Here is a 19,127-nt window from a genome sequence, read left to right on the forward strand (position 1 = left end):
TCCAATTTTCTAGATTTCTATTTTATATAGCCAGCTGTTTTTTTGTTTTGATACCCTTAATCAAAATGCATCCAGTATACAATTAACTTGGTCGTTAGTTTGTCGGTTATGCTACAAAAAAACGAATATATATTTATTTTAAGAGAGATTTCGTGATTTTATACTTTTTAATATTCACATATTATCTCGCTTTCTTATTTATGACCAGTGAACATCTGCTGTATAAATCACTTTATCCGTTTGATTTCCATGTGCTTTGCTGCCTATGGATTCTGCCATCCTTGTTAATTTTGTAATTATTTTCAGTATTAATTTTAGTCTTTCCATTTAGAACCAAATGATGACAGTTCACTTATCTTGGATTTAGTGTCACCGTTTTATGTAACGTTGAAATCTCTTAATCATAGAGTTATAGAGGCAGTACTGACAAACTAACAGATTGACCAACACGCATTACTTGTAGAGTAGAAAGCTAGGGAAAAGGGACGTCCCCCATTATTAACGAATACGCCGGAATTCATATGATATAGAGTAGTAAGATTTTTTTGTTTGAAGCTAAAGATCTCGGAAAGTAATGGTCCGAATTGGCTGTACTTTTCAATTAAGATTTATAAATGTCTATGAGTGGTTTTAGGCTATTTACATGGCCTACCCTACTCTCCCAAAGATGCTAGTAGTAGTTATATGAAAAAGAAGACTTACATTGATTAGAATAAGTTGAGAAGTTGTAGGGTGAAGAAACTCTCCAATTTTCTGATAGGGTTGAATCCAATATTATCACCCCTTCTACGGACCTTAATAACATTGTTATATAATTTTTTTTGGTTTACCTTAAGGTTTTTAAAACCTTATTTAGTATATAAAGATTTTGCTTTCAATTTTCAGTTTAATTTTAAATTCATTATCAAACAGGAGACATGATGCACAAATTTTTAGCCCTCTAGTTCTAATAGGAGATGAGACAATAGGAGTCCCCCCCCCCCCCCCCCCGACCGATAAATGTGCGGCAAGGGGCCCGACTGTTAATAGTTAATTCTATATTTTTTATTCTAATATTCGGGGGAAATTGTCTGTAATATGATACTATATAAGAATTTTGTATGGCTGAGAACCGGTTCTAATCCAGCGGATATTGATCGGTTTCGAAGCCATATTAGAAAGTAACTTACCTAAGAGTGTGGTTTAATACATCATTACTGTCCAGAAATAATCTGCACTGGGGTCTGCTGTAATTTAACAACAAAATTTTACCTAAAAAGCATATAAATTAAATAAAATAAAAATTTTCTACAAATAATATGCAAAAGAAAGACATAGTTTAATAGACAAAAGAAACGTTAAAAAATAAAAGCTTCATTTGGGTATAGTCCTTTCGTGGCAACGCATCTTAAGGGGCGATTCTTCGTATTTTCACAGTAGGTTTTCTCCTATTTCTAGCCCCTATTGGGCAATCACATAACCCAATATAACCTAACCTAACCTATAAAAGGCCATTTTAAAAATTCGACGAATCGCCCCTTAAGGGGCGTTGACACGAAAAGGACAATAATAATTTGAATAATAACTTTAAAAAAAAAAACTTTTATTTTTTAATATTTTTACTATTTATTACCGTCATAATTGGTAGAAGGGCTCAAGGAACAATCTGTGCTTATTTCAGCTTCTAAAATAAAATAAAAAAACATAAAAAAAAAGGATGACAACATCCATAAGTAGCGAAGTACAAAACATCATTGATGGACAAAATTGCAACCGAGAAAATCAAACTCAACAAATAGCGTTTCGGACGGATAGACGAAGTGAATAACAAAATAGCTTTGCTACTTAAAATAAAAAGTGAAATCATTTCTATTGTATTAGACAATCAAATTAGTAATATAATGGTCATTATAAAAATCAAATTCAAAACTGAGTTTTCTTATTGGAATAACATACAACAAAATCACTTTAAAAATAAATTTGTTTGTTTATATTCATTATTCAATGACAATAAAAAGGTTATTTTCATTATATTGATTAAATTTTCTCTGTCCTAAAACCATTTGTAACAAATTTGATGAATTCATATAACAGAGGATTTACCTATAATTTTGTTGGTAGGTGTACTAGATATTGAGAAGGCTGCCAGAACTCCAAGTTCCAGGTAGGAATACCGATCTGTAATAATTCATTAGTAAAATTTCAACTTAAATAATATCAGCAGCAGGGATAGCGCACTTGATTTATGATTCTAAAGTTTGGACATTGTTACTTTGTACAAATCAATCATTATTTAATCTTATCCCCATAAGTAAATTTTTCCTATGCTTTTATTACTATTGAAATTAAAATCAGTAAAGTTATGCCAAACTTTAAAAAGAAAATACACACTTCCTGGAAACCACTGCTGTAGAGGTACTTAGGGCCATACAAATGAAGATAAAAAATTAAAAAACATCAGTGGAAATAAAAAGCAATTTTCTAAATAGGATACGTTTGATAAAAAATAATTTTTTAAGTCACTTTTGTCCAGAGAATCACAGATTTACTGACAGATACTTTCTTTTAATAACCTCTATCATTAAAATTGAACAAAACAAACCTTGAACAAGGAAGACATATGTCTGAGGAGCGGAACCAAACTGATAACCTAAAAAAATTGTTGTAGTGACAATAGGGGACTTCAAGAAGACATCTGCATAATGATTCTATTTTTCATTGGTCTTTATTTTCATTCGGATTGCAGTATCTCAGTATTTCAACCATCTAAGATGAAGGCTATTAGAATATTAGGTTAGGTTATGTTACGTAGGTTTAGTTGAGATATGTAATCGATGGTTTGACTTTTATTGAGAAAAGGATTAGATATGGTATGCTGTTGTTAAATATTAGAAGATCTTTCTCAAGAAAGACAAACTATTTGACAAAATTATTTAGACAGCAGCTTTGCTATATACCAAAAATCATTACGTTGAATAGTCTTACCTATAATAGCAATGAGTGTTGGTACCATTATTAGCAAAGTGAGTAGTATAGTTAGCCAGAATCTTCTACAGAAAGTGGAAACACCATCAGATGAATCTCCATCCAGGTAGTCTTCTCCTCCATCCTGGGCGTCAAGCTCCGGCTCTGAGGTGTCCTGCAAATATTGAAAAATTTTATTTAGGTACGCCTATTTAAAATGTAAGTTAATATAGATTATAAGATAGGGATAACTAACTTTAAAAGTGATTTTATTTAGGGTGTTTTGTTTTTACTTTAAAGTCTAGTGAGAGGTTAGAGTAAATCACTAGAGGGCAGACTATTTAAAAGCAGACGAAAGAGGTCTTTGAAAAAGAAAGGGAGGTAGTTATCTGTATATACATCTATACTATAGATCTGTCAGTGAGAGAATAGTTATTTCTCGCATCGTATTATAAACAATTTTCCGCGGATATAAAATGTACAATTATAAGATTAAAACCAATTTTTTTAACCCCGAGATGCCGAAGGCACGGGCTAAAAAACTGGTTTTAATCTTATGATCGTGCATTTTTATATTCGTTGCAAACTGGATATAATAAGATGCTAAACATAGTTTTTTTCGAATTGATTAAAACCAGTTCTAATCCACCGGTTTCGAATGAATACGAAAAAAAAATTCGTACCTTAGTCTACAATAGTACAGCTACGCTAAATATAAATTTGGCAAGTGTGATTTAATTGATTTAATCTGGACGAAACACAAAAAAGCAAGCTTTTTGGTGGTTGAAACATGTTTTTATGGTGGCCAACTTAATAAACAGTTACAAGAAAGAATAACAATTAAATTGTAAGGAAATAATGTTAGGAATTTCTAAAGGCAACTTTACAAGTAATACAAACGCTTAATGTTATGTAACATTAGAAAAACATTGTTTCATGCTAACTGAAATAGTTAAATTAATAAGCATTTATTTTCCAGCAAATGTACCTATTGTATTGAATCTGGAAAGCAAGCTACAAATAGTTTATAAACAGGATTGCTCAACTCAAATGTACTATACCTGTAGTCTTGTATCTGGAAAGCAAGTTACAAATAGTTTATAACATGATTACACAGCTTAAATGTACTATACCTGTAGCCTGGTATCTGGAAAGCACGCTACAAATAGTTTATGAACAGGATTACTCAGCTCAAATGTACTATACCTTTAGTCTTGTATCTGGAAAGCAAGCTACAAATAGTTTATAACATGATTACTCAGCTACAATGTACTATACCTGTAGTCTGGTATCTGGAAAGCAAGCTACAAATAGTTTATAACATGATTACTCAGCTACAATGTACTATACCTGTAGTCTGGTATCTGGAAAGCAAGCTACAAATAGTTTATAACATGATTACTCAGCTACAATGTACTATACCTGTAGTCTGGTATCTGGAAAGCAAGCTACAAATAGTATATGAACAGGATTACTCAGCTCAAATGTACTATACCTGTAGTCTGGTATCTGGAAAGCAAGCTACAAATAGTTTATGAACAGGATTACTTAGCACAAATGTACTATACCTGTATATAGTCTGGTATCTGGAAAGCAAGCTACAAATAGTTTATAAACTGGATTACGCAACTCAAATGTACTATACTTGTAGTCTGGTATCTGGAAAGCAAGCTACAAATAGTATATGAACAGGATTACTCAACTAAAATGTACTATACCTGTAGTCTGGTATCTGGAAAGCACGCTACAAATAGTTTATGAACAGGATTACTCAGCTACAATGTACTATACCTGTAGCCTGGTATCTGGTAGCAAGCTACAAATATTTTATGAACAGGATTACTCAGCTCAAATGTACTATACCTGTAGTCTGGTATCTGGAAAGCAAGCTACAAATAGTTTATGAACAGGATTACTCAGCTCAAATGTACTATACCTGTAGTCTGGTATCTGGAAAGCAAGCTACAAATAGTTTATGAACAGGATTACTTAGCACAAATGTACTATACCTGTAGTCTGGTATCTGGAAAGCAAGCTACAAATAGTATATGAACAGGATTACTCAACTAAAATGTACTATACCTGTAGTCTGGTATCTGGAAAGCAAGCTACAAATAGTTTATGAACAGGATTGCTCAGCTCAAATGACAGCAGAATCGTTACAACATACTCAACAGCTGAAATATATAATCAATTAATATTGAATCTTGATTTATGGATACAAACTTTTCAAGCAAGAATTCCACTATATAAAAAGGATAATTTTGTAAGTCATCATTTGGAATATACATAAATTAAAAAATTAAAATGCTGTTGTACTTGAATGAGGAGGTCAATATGAAAACGAAAGTTAATACTAGCTAAATTACTAAAAAGTTACCTAGAACTGCAAAGACAATTTTGAACCAGTACGGGTCCATGACATTGCTGTTGTAGTTGAATGATGAGGTGAATATGACGAGTATGAGAACCAACAACAACACAAACATCACGATACTGTTAAATGCCAACACCTGAAAATATAAAATTAACTATAGCCCAGTTGTAAAAGATTATAATACGTTTTTAAGTTTAGGAACATCAAATAAACTTTTTTTTAAAACTAACAAGAAAAAAAGAGCGACTGAATTTAAGTCTAGTTCAAAAGCCCTAACACTAATAAAAAAATATCAAAGCAAGTTTTCATCAAATTGGGTTTTCAATTGATTTGATAAATGGACAAAAACAATAATTTTAATAGTGAATAGCAAATTCAAAGAGAGATTTACAAATCTAATCATAATACGACGACCTTTACTTTTTCCGTTTTGTCATTTGAATATTTGTTTATATGGATGAGATATTGACGGAATTTCATTTAAGTAAAATTAACTCAAATTTGTTAAAATATCATAGTACTCTAAAATACATAATTAAGATATGAAAACCAAAAAGGTTGTCTTCAGATAAAATATCCATCCCTTGTTTGATAGTTTACCTGTCTTCTAAGAACTGTGTTTTGCCATTTCATGAGTCTTCGAACACAGAAAACCGGTTTTAGTTTTGAGGCTGGCTGGTTGAAAGGTACGAGGTCAGAGTGACAGGAGGGAAAGAACAGACCTAAAAAAATTTGATTTAATTTTAAGTAAAGTTATGTAGCAAATTTGTTCTATTACAATTGGGTTGGTCAGTATGAATGTCTGCTATCGCAACAGCCTTTGTTTATTGGAAAATTCATATTTAAGCCTTGTCACACAATTAAAGTAAGCAAGTAAGTAACTTAGTAAAATACTAGAGGGAGAAAGGGTAAAATAACTGTATCTCCCCGATCACAATGTCCTTGTGCCGACTCTCAATTGGGTCATTGAAAATCGACTAATGGTGTTGTGAGTATTTACACAGCCAAGTAGCAGAAACAATGTGGTAGAAGACGAAAAAGGGAGGGAGGTATTTATCTATGTATACATCTATACTATAGATCCGTTGTCACACACACTCATGCACTGTCCAGAGCGCAAGCACAGGCCCGTTCACTAAACAAATCAAACTTAAATATAAATTAAGCTAGGTTACTTAAGAACAAGAACATACTTGTTCAGCCTAAATTTGGGTCATTATAGATGTATTTTTGTTGGTTTGGAATAAACTGCAATTATAAAAAAAATTACCTGAAAATGAATTGAAAAATATGGATGTATTTCCTTCGTTGATAATGCTAGGCCTCTCACTCCTTAATTAGATTTGAAATAATTGTTATTTAGAAAGAAAATGAGAGCGAGGGTCTACACACTTTACAGAACACCATTATTAAATTCAAATTTGTCCACAATACAGGGCGTACAAACGGAAAATAATTGATATAAATATATTTTTATTTAACTAATAGTCTTTACGTAGAAATCGCAAAGTTTTATTACATGTTTTAGTTTATAATACGAGTGCAGACATATTTCCATGATATAATTATCCTAAGAAATTCAACAATCTATAGCTGACTCATCCAACGAATGTATGTGATCTGTACTAAGCTATAAAAATTGGAAAGAATTTTAATGAATATAATAGATTTGAAATCTGCATAAAATTTTAAGGAATTTTTATAAAATTCGTTTTTTGTATAATTCTTTATCTATAAGCGCAAATACAAATTAGGTTAAATAATTTTGACATCTGTTATTGGTGGATTGAAAACTATCTGCGCCCTGATTGGAGAAGCTTAAGTGACGTACATTATTCAACCAATTAGAGCGCAGGTAGTTTCCAATCCACCTATCCTATTGGTCAAAATTTATTAACTTAAATTGGATTTGCGCTTTTAAATAATGAATTATATAAAAAACGAATTTTATTTTAAAAAATCCTTAAAATTTTATGCAGATTTTAAATCTATTATATTCATTAAAATTCTTTCCAATTTTTTTAGCTTAATCTTCACACTTTATAACCAATAATCTGGACGGATTATTACTTCACTGTTTTCCTATTATACGAATTTGGTGAGTATGAATCTATATTTTCTATCCTATCATATAAAGTAGTAAGCTTTTTTGTCTGTAACGAAGGATCTCGCTAACTGCTGAAACTATTAGGTTCTCCTTAGTAGAGAACCTTCACATTGGTGCAGGGATGGTTTTAGGCAACTTTATTTATTTTCGATCTAAGTCTTGGAATGGTTTTAGGCTATTCTACTCTTATCTACCCATTTAAATACAAAGCCCCTAGAAGCTAGGGGCACAGGAGCTAGTATACATTAAAGCAGGTTACAATGACAAACTAGTGTCAATGGAGTAGCTGCAATGTTACTGGTGATGATATTACCTGATTGAAATTCTAGAAAGTTGTTGTTTGAAAGATCTAGTTCTGCTTATTCCTGGTTTGGACAAGAGTGGCTCCTCTTTGCTCATCACAAATATATTAGAATTCACTTCTGTACCCTCTACACTACTTACTAAATAATAATAAGATAATAGTTGAAATTTATTATAACTTAGGTATACCTTTGTTATAGATAGGTTAGACTATTTGCTATAATGATTACTTGAATGAATAAAACTTAGAAGAGATTTGATAATAGTATAATGTTTTTACTAGCCAAGGTGCCTTTTTTCTTGCCTCTAAATCTAAGGCTACCAAATAAATATGGCCAGTTTTTTCTTTAATTCTTTCTAATTTTAAGCAGGGAGTAAGGGAGGGGACAATAAGCAATTAATTCAATTTAAGAGTATTTGCTGAAAGACCTTGAAATCCAGATTAATCCAGAAAATATGGAGGAAATTTTAAAGGGAGAGTTAATACAATACAGAAAACAATAAAATAAGAAAAAAGTTCCAAGAAAAAAGCATTCATTTGAAAATTATACCTATTACCAGTCCAGCACATCACAATGACGTAACCATTATGTAATTAATAACTAGAAAAATCTCCCTGGAACCAATTCAACCCATAGTCCCATAACCCAAAAATTAATTGGATTCTTAGATTCTTTATTAAACAAATATCACAATAAAGTTTTTATCTATGAAATGATATTTTCTGGAGAGAAAAAAATCGTTAAAACCAGCCACATCATAACAATTTAGGTTTATTGATACTTGTCTGCAATATTCAAAATTAACAAACGAGTTAGCGGCATTCTGTGCGCTAGTATCAGAGTCAGCCAGAAACTGCTAAATTCTTGCACATTCCCTTTAAGCCAGTACCCAAAGTCTGAGACTCCTAAAAATTGAATATTCGATCCATTGTCCCCTCCCTCACTCCCTGTTTTAAGGCAACCTAGTAACAATGCAATGGTTGCAATGGTGGTGGTAAGTGTTTATTTTTTTCCGTTCGATTTTGAGCTAGATAGATCACTTGCAGTCAACTTAAAGGTGACCTAAAACCACAAAAGGTTTTTTTGGCAGGCTCTGCTATGACGAAGTTATTGAAGCTCATAAAAACTATGGTTAAAGTTGTTCCTCTTTGTTCCTTATGCAAAAAGTAAATCTAGAATGATACAAATTCAGAAGGTTAGAAATGAATCATTTAACCATATTTGGATGCAATAAAATCGTACCTGGGAGGACACTTGGAGCATGATGGAACTTGGATGTATCCTGTGACCTGTCAGTATCCAGCACATACGGATTCCAACCCTGGACCGGAGGCTCTTTTGTAGGAGTTGATACTGCAAGCATCTACAAAAAGTTATTGCAATAATGATGTCTGAATTGAAATAGTTATTTATCGTATAAAAGAAGTTTTCCGAAGATAGTAAACTTAAAAATTATAACATTTGTTGGCCCTTAAATAAACAGACAAGGGGGTAGGAGTGTACCTCACAAAATTGCCTCAAACATGTACGATGAGAAAGTCACTCAAAAAATCAGCATGTAACGTCATAAAAACGAGGGATTATCTATCTCTTTTTAGAGGTTTTCTTTCTCATTTCCCTTATTTTGATGTCGTCATAAGCTGATTTTTTGAGCGACCTTCTTCCCGCACCCCAATCATGCCCAAAATGAATATAACTGCACGGGAAATATATAAAAGTAACAGAATATGGGTATGTCTGCTTGTTTTTGTTAACCCAAGGATCTGACTTACCCATGAACCGATATGATTCTCCTTTGCAGCGAATCTTGGCATAGGGGTTGGAGAGGTTAATAACTATTTTGTGGGAGTGTACCTACCAAGAGATATTGACCTTAGAAAAAAATTACTCCTCCCCCCCCCAAAAAAAAAAAATTTTTTTTAACATAAAATAGAAAGTTCGAGGTGGTCGACTTCAACCACTTCCCCCCCCCCCTCAGATCAAGTGCCCCTTGAGGCCTCTATAGGCGTAGCCACTGGATAATAATTAAAACAATACCTTAGTATCAAAGCCCAGCGAAGGTTTTTCATCATTATCAATAACAGGAGGGCTATCCAATTCCTTCATTCGCATTTCAGCATCTGGGGTATTATATCTACTTCTTATACTACTCATTGATCTATAAATAAACAATTTAAATAAATATGTTTACTTTTGTAAAAGTACTAAGTTGTCTGTCCGTCCGTCTATTTATATGTAGCGAAAAATATGCTGAACTGATTTAACACCATTACAGTAAAGCGTTTTATTAGTACAAGGAAAGTTTTTACATATCTATAGGAACAAGAAAGAAATAACAACAAACCCCGTCTCAACAAAAACTTTGTTTTGTTTTTCTTGTTGTTTCACTGATTTTTAAAAAAAAAGCTAACCCAACAAAAATTTTAAAAAAAAGAGATGGGTAGGTTTCTGGTAGAATCCGTAAAGGTGTGTGTTTTAAGGCTTAAAAATAGTAGTAGAACGATAATATTCACTAAATATGTGTATTTTTTATTGAAAAGAACTATAGACAAATTTTTTTTAAGTTGACATAAATTTTTATCACTCTATTACTGTTTTTTTTATTTATAACATATAACCTTTATGGATTTTACCAGACATCTACCCCTCTCTTTTTCCTATTTTTTGTATAAAATGATTTAAATGTAACATTCTTTTTCACTTTGAGAATAAATAAATATTGCTCACAAAAAGAAACAAATAATCGATTACGTTTTCTGCATATATGCATATATTTTTTGTATAACTTTGCAGGGATAAGACAATGGACGATAATATTATATAAATTCATAATAATGCCAAACAAAATTACTCCTTTGGTTGTTGCTTGAAAAATTTGACAACACAATTTTGAAACTAACTAATCAAAATTCAATAAAAATACCAAAAGTGTTTAAATCAACAAATAAGATATCGTGGTAATAAAAACTTTAGTTACCAGTATAATTAACAGTCCAATGTCCACTCCCTCCCTGATAACAATGTAAAATGAACCTAACCTGACTCTGGTAAATGAGAAACCAAACAGTACCAGGTTGGACAGCAACAGGACAAGAAATGGAATTATACTCCAGAAATCAAAGAAAACTAAACACAAAATTAATGATCAAAATATTCTATATTAAATCAAAATTAAAATTAAATTATACCAAAAAATGGAACAAGGCTGAAAACATATATATAAGCGAGGCTCTAAAAATTGTTGTTATAAAGTTATAAATCAGCTTGACTTAAATTGAAGTACGGACTTTCTGGTAACGATTATAGAGTTCTTTCTAAATCATAGCTAACTGTTGCATGAATTAGCATAAAATGTTTCAAGTCGATAGAACAATTCTAACTTGCTTAATTTAACCATAGGATATATTAACTTATCAGACTACTTCGTTTATTTGTCTGACGGTTGAGACCAACATTATACACTAAAAGTATTAACTTACCAATGATAAATGCAAAAGCTGTGATTCTAAAAGTGATGTTAGACAGGGAGAAAGGCATGTATCTCAAGAATAATAACAGCTCATAGCACATTGAACTTACAGAGCATTCCTAAAACAGAAATATTTTATTTTAAAATCATTACCTTTGAAATTAAATTTAAATGTGCTACCTTTTAAACTGATTTTGAAAAAATCTAGATCGAATGAAACATCAAACCATAAACTTTTTACCCCCCAAAACAAATTTGTTGGGCCCTATGGAACTCCTAAAAGTTTTTGGGAGGTAGCGTTACACCTACAAACCCTTTGACACCCCCTAAAATATTTTAAGGCCTTTATATTTTGACATTCTATTGGATTAGAATAGACGTCCTTGCATCATTATAAATTATTTCTTTTAACGATTAGATAAAGAGCTTCACTTCTATCACTTTGTATGTAGATGAATATGTATATGAAGAAAAGTAACTTACATTGTTGGCAAGAATTGGCTTGACATTCAGGTCAAACATTGACTTCATGATGGACAGAATTGAGAATATTATGGACAACATCGGGATGGATGGAAAACAGGCAGGACGATCTAAAAAAAAAACATGTATTTAGTTAGACATTCTCTTTAATTATAGATAGAACTTGCAACTACGCTCCAAGAGGCCTCTAGGGGCACTTAAAGGGAAAAATATTTTGAGGTGGGAGATGATTTCTCCTTGGAAAGTAAAGGTACTCTCCCCAAAAATAGTTATGAACCTTTACTGAACCTATAGGAAGCTTCGATATAATGAAAAACCATGCCAGTGGTACGGTTAGCAAGATCTACAAACAGACATCTTGTTAATAAGAAAATGGTCAATAATAAACTCTTTTTAAATATAAACTATTCCAACTTATAATGAAATAAAATAGGCCATTAAAAAGCGTTAAATGTTGATTTTTAAAAAATAAATTATGTCAGAGTTTAGCTTAATACTTACTAAGATAATCTTTAATACAGTACGATGAGGCTGGTTCATTCCACGGGAGCGGGAGAATGCCGCGGAACATTAAATACAAAATAATTGTCAGCTGTACTGGAGATTCTATGGAGGCAGTCACAGATTTGATTTCATGCGCCTTGCGCTGCAACTCGTTGTATCTTTGTCTCTCAGAACTTCGCGTTCTGAAATAAAATACTAGGTAACAATTTGTTTCTCAGAGAAGTATATAAAAATATTTTTTTTATATACATGTCAAAATGAGAATGCATGTCAAATGTCATACTAAAGTCAAAATGGTTTAATATTTCTTACTAGCGGCTAGCCTCCTAAAGTCCTCTAGGGGAACTTGTGTGAAAAGGGGAGGGGTAGTCGACCCTTCACTTTTAGTTTTGTTTTACAATAAAAAGTCCTAGAGGATAATTTTTTGGGAGGGCTCTCTTTGGAAGGTAGTGGCACCCATCCCCAACTAAGTTATAAACCTTCCCTGGATCTAGTAGAAGCTTCAACGTAAAGAAGAACCATATCGGTTCAGCGGTTATAGATTTCCCTCGATATACACACATAGAATCCTGTAACTTTTAAATAAAAACAAAAACTATCTTTTTTTATAAATCTTATCTTCTATGTAATTATACTCATTCGTTGCGTAATTTCTAAAACACACACAAAACATTGAGTAACTATTTTGAACAGACACACATCTAGCTGCTTTTAAAATGAATACTATTAGTATTTACCTTGGAGTCAAGAGAAGACAGAAATAAGTAAATGTAGGTATCACAGGGTAAATAGTCACATATAATATCACAAGGATCTAAAATAAAATTCAGATAATTTTTTAACAGCGAATCTACTCTTTAAGTTTTTATGTTTGTCTCTCTGTCCTCTTTACTATTCGTAACCCAAACAAATACGGTCTAGTCTATACAACTGTTTTCTCTACAGACATACATACATCCTACTTCTTTTCCACTAGAAAAGAAATTTCAAACTCCATTAAATTTAAAAACTTACCAATTTTTCAATTGAAGTTTTATTTTTGAAAGATTCCTAAAATAAAACAAAGATAATTTTATAACAAATATATTAAGAACGATTTTGCTATTTTATTTTTAAATACTTATAAGCTGAATTTTTATATTTTTTTATAGATCTAATATTTCAATTTTATTTAATATTCACCCAAAAATCTTACGGTATAAGACAATGCACGATAAATTAAATGATGATAACACAGTTGCCCCTTCTGTAGATTTAAAAATAAAGGTACTAAGAAAGAGAGGGAATGTCTAATTGAGCCAATAGGAGAATCGCATCGGAATTTACATTGGATCTCATTGGTTGAAATTGTGTACACATTTTGCTACGAAGGCATGTTTTTTTTCATTTTATACATACATAAAAGACAGCTGTTAACAGTATATTTTCTTAGTAGAAAGCTTTGCGGAATCAGAATTAATTGCCCAAAATTTCGTTTACAATTTGAAAGCTTGAAACAAAGTTGGATTCTTAAAAAAAAATTAGGCTGGCAACTCGCTGGTGAGACAAAATTATTTTTGTGAAAAATCCTCCAAAATCGAATAAAAAAATTTACAAAAATTAAATAAAATCTTAAGAGGGTTATTAACATATGATTTTGTTTAATTTTTGTAGATTTTTAATGTGCTTTTGGATGATTTTTCACAAAAATAATTTTGCCTCACTATCGAATAGCGAGTCTATCATTTTTTAAGAATCCACATCAGCTTGAGTCGAAAGTAAACAATACTTTTGTCTGCTAGAAATGTTCTCTTTTAGATTTGACGAAAAAAGGGTTCAGAATATTCTTCTACTCTTCTATTTCTATTGATTTAAATTATTGGTTAAATCGTGTCAAATAAAGTAACCAAAGTTTTGAAGTCAACAAATAAGATAACATAGTTACACAACTTTGGGTACTAGTATAATCTACAGTCCAAAGTCCTATACCTCCCTCGCTGTATTTACCTGGTATAATTTAATCCCTTGATGAGGGGGTAGAAACAGAGCAGGTACCCTACCTCCCTGTATTTACCTGGTATAATTTAATCTCTTGATGAGGGGGTAGGAACAGAGCAGGTACCCTCCCTCCCTGTATTTACCTGGTATAATTTAATCCCTTGATGAGGGGGTAGAAACAGAGCAGGTACCCTACCTCCCTGTATTTACCTGGTATAATTTAATCTCTTGATGAGGGGGTAGGAACAGAGCAGGTACCCTCCCTCCCTGTATTTACCTGGTATAATTTAATCCCTTGATGAGGGGGTAGAAACAGAGCAGGTACCCTACCTCCCTGTATTTACCTGGTATAATTTAATCTCTTGATGAGGGGGTAGGAACAGAGCAGGTACCCTCCCTCCCTGTATTTACCTGGTATAATTTAATCCCTTGATGAGGGGGTAGAAACAGAGTAGGTACCCTCCCTCCCTGTATTTACCTGGTATAATTTAATCCCTTGATGAGGGGGTAGAAACAGAGCAGGTACCCTTCCTCCCTGTATTTACCTGGTATAATTTAATCCCTTGATGAGGGGGTAGAAACAGAGCAGGTACCCTTCCTCCCTGTATTTACCTGGTATAATTTAATCCCTTGATGAGGGGGTAGAAACAGAGCAGGTACCCTACCTCCCTGTATTTACCTGGTATAATTTAATCTCTTGATGAGGGGGTAGGAACAGAGCAGGTACCCTCCCTCCCTGTATTTACCTGGTATAATTTAATCCCTTGATGAGGGGGTAGAAACAGAGCAGGTACCCTCCCTCCCTGTATTTACCTGGTATAATTTAATCCCTTGATGAGGGGGTAGAAACAGAGCAGGTACCCTCCCTCCCTGTATTTACCTGGTATAATTTAATCCCTTGATGAGGGGGTAGAAACAGAGCAGGTACCCTCCCTCCCTGTATTTACCTGGTATAATTTAATCCCTTGATGAGGGGGTAGAAACAGAGCAGGTACCCTTCCTCCCTGTATTTACCTGGTATAATTTAATCCCTTGATGAGGGGGTAGAAACAGAGCAGGTACCCTTCCTCCCTGTATTTACCTGGTATAATTTAATCCCTTGATGAGGGGGTAGAAACAGAGCAGGTACCCTTCCTCCCTGTATTTACCTGGTATAATTTAATCCCTTGATGAGGGGGTAGAAACAGAGCAGGTACCCTTCCTCCCTGTATTTACCTGGTATAATTTAATCCCTTGATGAGGGGGTAGAAACAGAGCAGGTACCCTCCCTCCCTGTATTTACCTGGTATAATTTAATCCCTTGATGAGGGGGTAGAAACAGAGCAGGTACCCTACCTCCCTGTATTTACCTGGTATAATTTAATCTCTTGATGAGGGGGTAGGAACAGAGCAGGTACCCTCCCTCCCTGTATTTACCTGGTATAATTTAATCCCTTGATGAGGGGGTAGAAACAGAGCAGGTACCCTACCTCCCTGTATTTACCTGGTATAATTTAATCTCTTGATGAGGGGGTAGGAACAGAGCAGGTACCCTCCCTCCCTGTATTTACCTGGTATAATTTAATCCCTTGATGAGGGGGTAGAAACAGAGCAGGTACCCTCCCTCCCTGTATTTACCTGGTATAATTTAATCCCTTGATGAGGGGGTAGAAACAGAGCAGGTACCCTTCCTCCCTGTATTTACCTGGTATAATTTAATCCCTTGATGAGGGGGTAGAAACAGAGCAGGTACCCTTCCTCCCTGTATTTACCTGGTATAATTTAATCCCTTGATGAGGGGGTAGAAACAGAGCAGGTACCCTACCTCCCTGTATTTACCTGGTATAATTTAATCTCTTGATGAGGGGGTAGGAACAGAGCAGGTACCCTCCCTCCCTGTATTTACCTGGTATAATTTAATCCCTTGATGAGGGGGTAGAAACAGAGCAGGTACCCTCCCTCCCTGTATTTACCTGGTATAATTTAATCCCTTGATGAGGGGGTAGAAACAGAGCAGGTACCCTTCCTCCCTGTATTTACCTGGTATAATTTAATCCCTTGATGAGGGGGTAGAAACAGAGCAGGTACCCTTCCTCCCTGTATTTACCTGGTATAATTTAATCCCTTGATGAGGGGGTAGAAACAGAGCAGGTACCCTTCCTCCCTGTATTTACCTGGTATAATTTAATCCCTTGATGAGGGGGTAGAAACAGAGCAGGTACCCTTCCTCCCTGTATTTACCTGGTATAATTTAATCCCTTGATGAGGGGGTAGAAACAGAGCAGGTACCCTTCCTCCCTGTATTTACCTGGTATAATTTAATCCCTTGATGAGGGGGTAGAAACAGAGCAGGTACCCTTCCTCCCTGTATTTACCTGGTATAATTTAATCCCTTGATGAGGGGGTAGAAACAGAGCAGGTACCCTTCCTCCCTGTATTTACCTGGTATAATTTAATCCCTTGATGAGGGGGTAGAAACAGAGCAGGTACCCTTCCTCCCTGTATTTACCTGGTATAATTTAATCCCTTGATGAGGGGGTAGAAACAGAGCAGGTACCCTTCCTCCCTGTATTTACCTGGTATAATTTAATCCCTTGATGAGGGGGTAGAAACAGAGCAGGTACCCTTCCTCCCTGTATTTACCTGGTATAATTTAATCCCTTGATGAGGGGGTAGAAACAGAGCAGGTACCCTTCCTCCCTGTATTTACCTGGTGTAATTTAATCCCTTGATGAGGGGGTAGAAACAGAGCAGGTACCCTTCCTCCCTGTATTTACCTGGTATAATTTAATCCCTTGATGAGGGGGTAGAAACAGAGCAGGTACCCAACATGAAGCTATCAGGGCTATACCATAGTAAAACCTTCAAAGAATAAACAAACACATCATTAAAATTAATACTTTTTGTCTTTAAGAACAATTAATAGCAATTTTTTAGATAAACTTAAAAGTAATGAAACATTTTGCCCTCTGAATTCTCAAAGGTGAAACGGATAAAAGGTAAAACAACCAAAAGGCTTAAATCTAAAAATAAAACTTAAACCATGATTCAGACAAAATATCTTACTACTTTATATTATAGGATTTTTAAAAAATTAGAAGGTAATAGAAACCATAACATGCAAAAACAATATATTTTGTCCGAACTGACTCAAAATTTAAACTAAATAATTTTTTTCTCTCTTCTGAAAGTCAAAAGTTTCATCAAACGGATAAATGATCTCAAGAGTAGCTTAGCTCAGGGAGGTAGGGGACATTGGGCTGTTTATTAGTACCCAAAGTTTTTTATTAACGTTCTCTTATTCGTTGCCTTTAACTTTGGGGACTTTAAATAAATTTAGTTTGGTTGGATTATTAATTAGAGCGTTCAAGCTATTCAACCACTAATTGTACTCTTTCGAAGGGGTTATTTTGTTTATCATCCTTGGAGAAGTACATCAATTTATCGGCCATTGTCTTATCCCTGTAGATCCCCGAGCTTAGCTAATCTGATATAAATAACTTACCCAGGTGAGTTGTACCCCTCAAAAATGAGATAGCAGCCTTGAACAATATCCATAATTAAGTCTCCCATACTTATGAATATATCAACAAACAATATCTAAAATAAATTAAGATTAGTATTTATTAATTGAAAATAAAAGGCGTCATCACACAAAGTGCCGGCTGAGCGCTGATATCTCCTTAACCTTAATTTTAAAATAAATTGAAAATAATGGGGGGTAGTTTAAAGGCTTCCAAGCTTTTTATTTTGAGGGGGTTAAATGAATGGTTTCAAAGTTTGAGGGGGGGTAAATACCCCTTTACCTGTTTATCCCGTTTAAACCTTGTGCACCTTGTGTAATTAATTTTAATATTGCATAAATAAAAAAAATAATATTATAATTTGTTGATTATAAAAATTTTGACATGAAAAACTAACGGCACCTATGTAATTAGATACTCTTTAACATAGATTTATGTATAGAATAGATTTATTTCTCTAGATGGTCAATCAGTCATAATAATCTAAGCTTAATTTGTATATGAAAGGCATAAAAAATATATATATTTATTTCCATCTCGTACTTTTTGACCAATATTGTGGTAGGATTATTCCTACACTGTGTTCTTAATGGTAAAAAAGGTATTTATCATCTAGACTTTCTATCAGGGGCGTCCAAGCTTTTTATTTTGGGGGGGGTAAAATTTTTTTAAGGGGGGGGTAATTTGGTTTTGGGGGGGGTAAAATGGCGCGCGAAGCGCGCCGCAAATTTTTTTTACCCCCCCCAAAATTTTTACCCCGGGGGTAAAATTTGCTTGGGGGGGGTAATTACCCCCCCTGAAATCTGTTGGCAGGGGTAAAATTTGTTTACCCCCCCCCAAAATTTACCCCCGGGGTAAAATTTTTGGGGGGGGTAATTTAAATTTTATAAAAAATTTAGTATTAAAAATGCGTGCAAAGCGCGCAAAAATTTTTTTTGTTAGAGATTTTCTATTTTGGGGGGAGTATTTACCCCCCCAAAATGGTTTGGGGGGGGTAAATACCCCCCCAAAATCGTTGGGGGTGCCTACGGCACCCCCAAGGTAGGGGTAATTTTTTTTTGGGGGGGGTATTGTTCACAAAATTTTGGGGGTGCCAAATGGCCCATTACCCCCCCCCTTGGACGCCTATGCTTTCTATATCTATTATGCATAAATTTCATAGATTTTAGTGTTCTTGCAACAAACAAAAAATGATGCCACCTTTTTTTGACATGTAAAAATAGCTTTAAACCCTTCCCAGGAAAGCAGCACCCTATTGGCCCACCGTTTATCACTCTTTAAAATGATTAGACGGACGGACAGACAGACATAATTGTATTTCGAATGAAGCAGTTTATAGTGCCTAATAAAAAATGACGTCAAACAATTCAAATGACCGATGAAAGGCCAGTATATATTTTACCATTGGCCATTGGTCAATTACAATGTATACTGACCTATTATTGGTCATTTATATTGT

The 19,127-nt window shown here is 33.9% G+C and overlaps 1 protein-coding gene across 1 annotated transcript in view; it reads right to left on the reverse strand.

Moving 5' to 3' along the window:
- The window catches only part of LOC145323014 (uncharacterized), a 43,134-nt gene that overhangs the window by 21,911 nt on the left and 2,096 nt on the right, over positions 1–19,127 (reverse strand). The window contains exons 7-27 of the mRNA XM_080165401.1: positions 17,650–17,744; positions 16,922–17,006; positions 13,203–13,238; positions 12,926–13,002; positions 12,186–12,370; positions 11,685–11,794; positions 11,212–11,320; positions 10,771–10,858; positions 9,770–9,890; positions 8,975–9,095; positions 7,741–7,870; positions 6,591–6,652; positions 5,921–6,042; positions 5,324–5,456; positions 5,026–5,120; positions 2,965–3,118; positions 2,582–2,629; positions 2,083–2,157; positions 1,613–1,663; positions 1,170–1,251; positions 703–794 (exon numbers count right to left, since the gene is read on the reverse strand). Coding sequence (XP_080021527.1) covers positions 703–794; positions 1,170–1,251; positions 1,613–1,663; positions 2,083–2,157; positions 2,582–2,629; positions 2,965–3,118; positions 5,026–5,120; positions 5,324–5,456; positions 5,921–6,042; positions 6,591–6,652; positions 7,741–7,870; positions 8,975–9,095; positions 9,770–9,890; positions 10,771–10,858; positions 11,212–11,320; positions 11,685–11,794; positions 12,186–12,370; positions 12,926–13,002; positions 13,203–13,238; positions 16,922–17,006; positions 17,650–17,744 — 2,071 coding nt within the window. The remainder of the gene's footprint in view (positions 1–702; positions 795–1,169; positions 1,252–1,612; positions 1,664–2,082; positions 2,158–2,581; positions 2,630–2,964; positions 3,119–5,025; positions 5,121–5,323; positions 5,457–5,920; positions 6,043–6,590; positions 6,653–7,740; positions 7,871–8,974; positions 9,096–9,769; positions 9,891–10,770; positions 10,859–11,211; positions 11,321–11,684; positions 11,795–12,185; positions 12,371–12,925; positions 13,003–13,202; positions 13,239–16,921; positions 17,007–17,649; positions 17,745–19,127) is intronic.

Source organism: Acartia tonsa, chromosome 6, assembly GCF_053477335.1.
Source record: "Acartia tonsa isolate MP-2025a chromosome 6, ASM5347733v1, whole genome shotgun sequence".
In the NCBI taxonomy this organism is placed as follows: Eukaryota; Metazoa; Arthropoda; class Copepoda; order Calanoida; family Acartiidae; genus Acartia; species Acartia tonsa.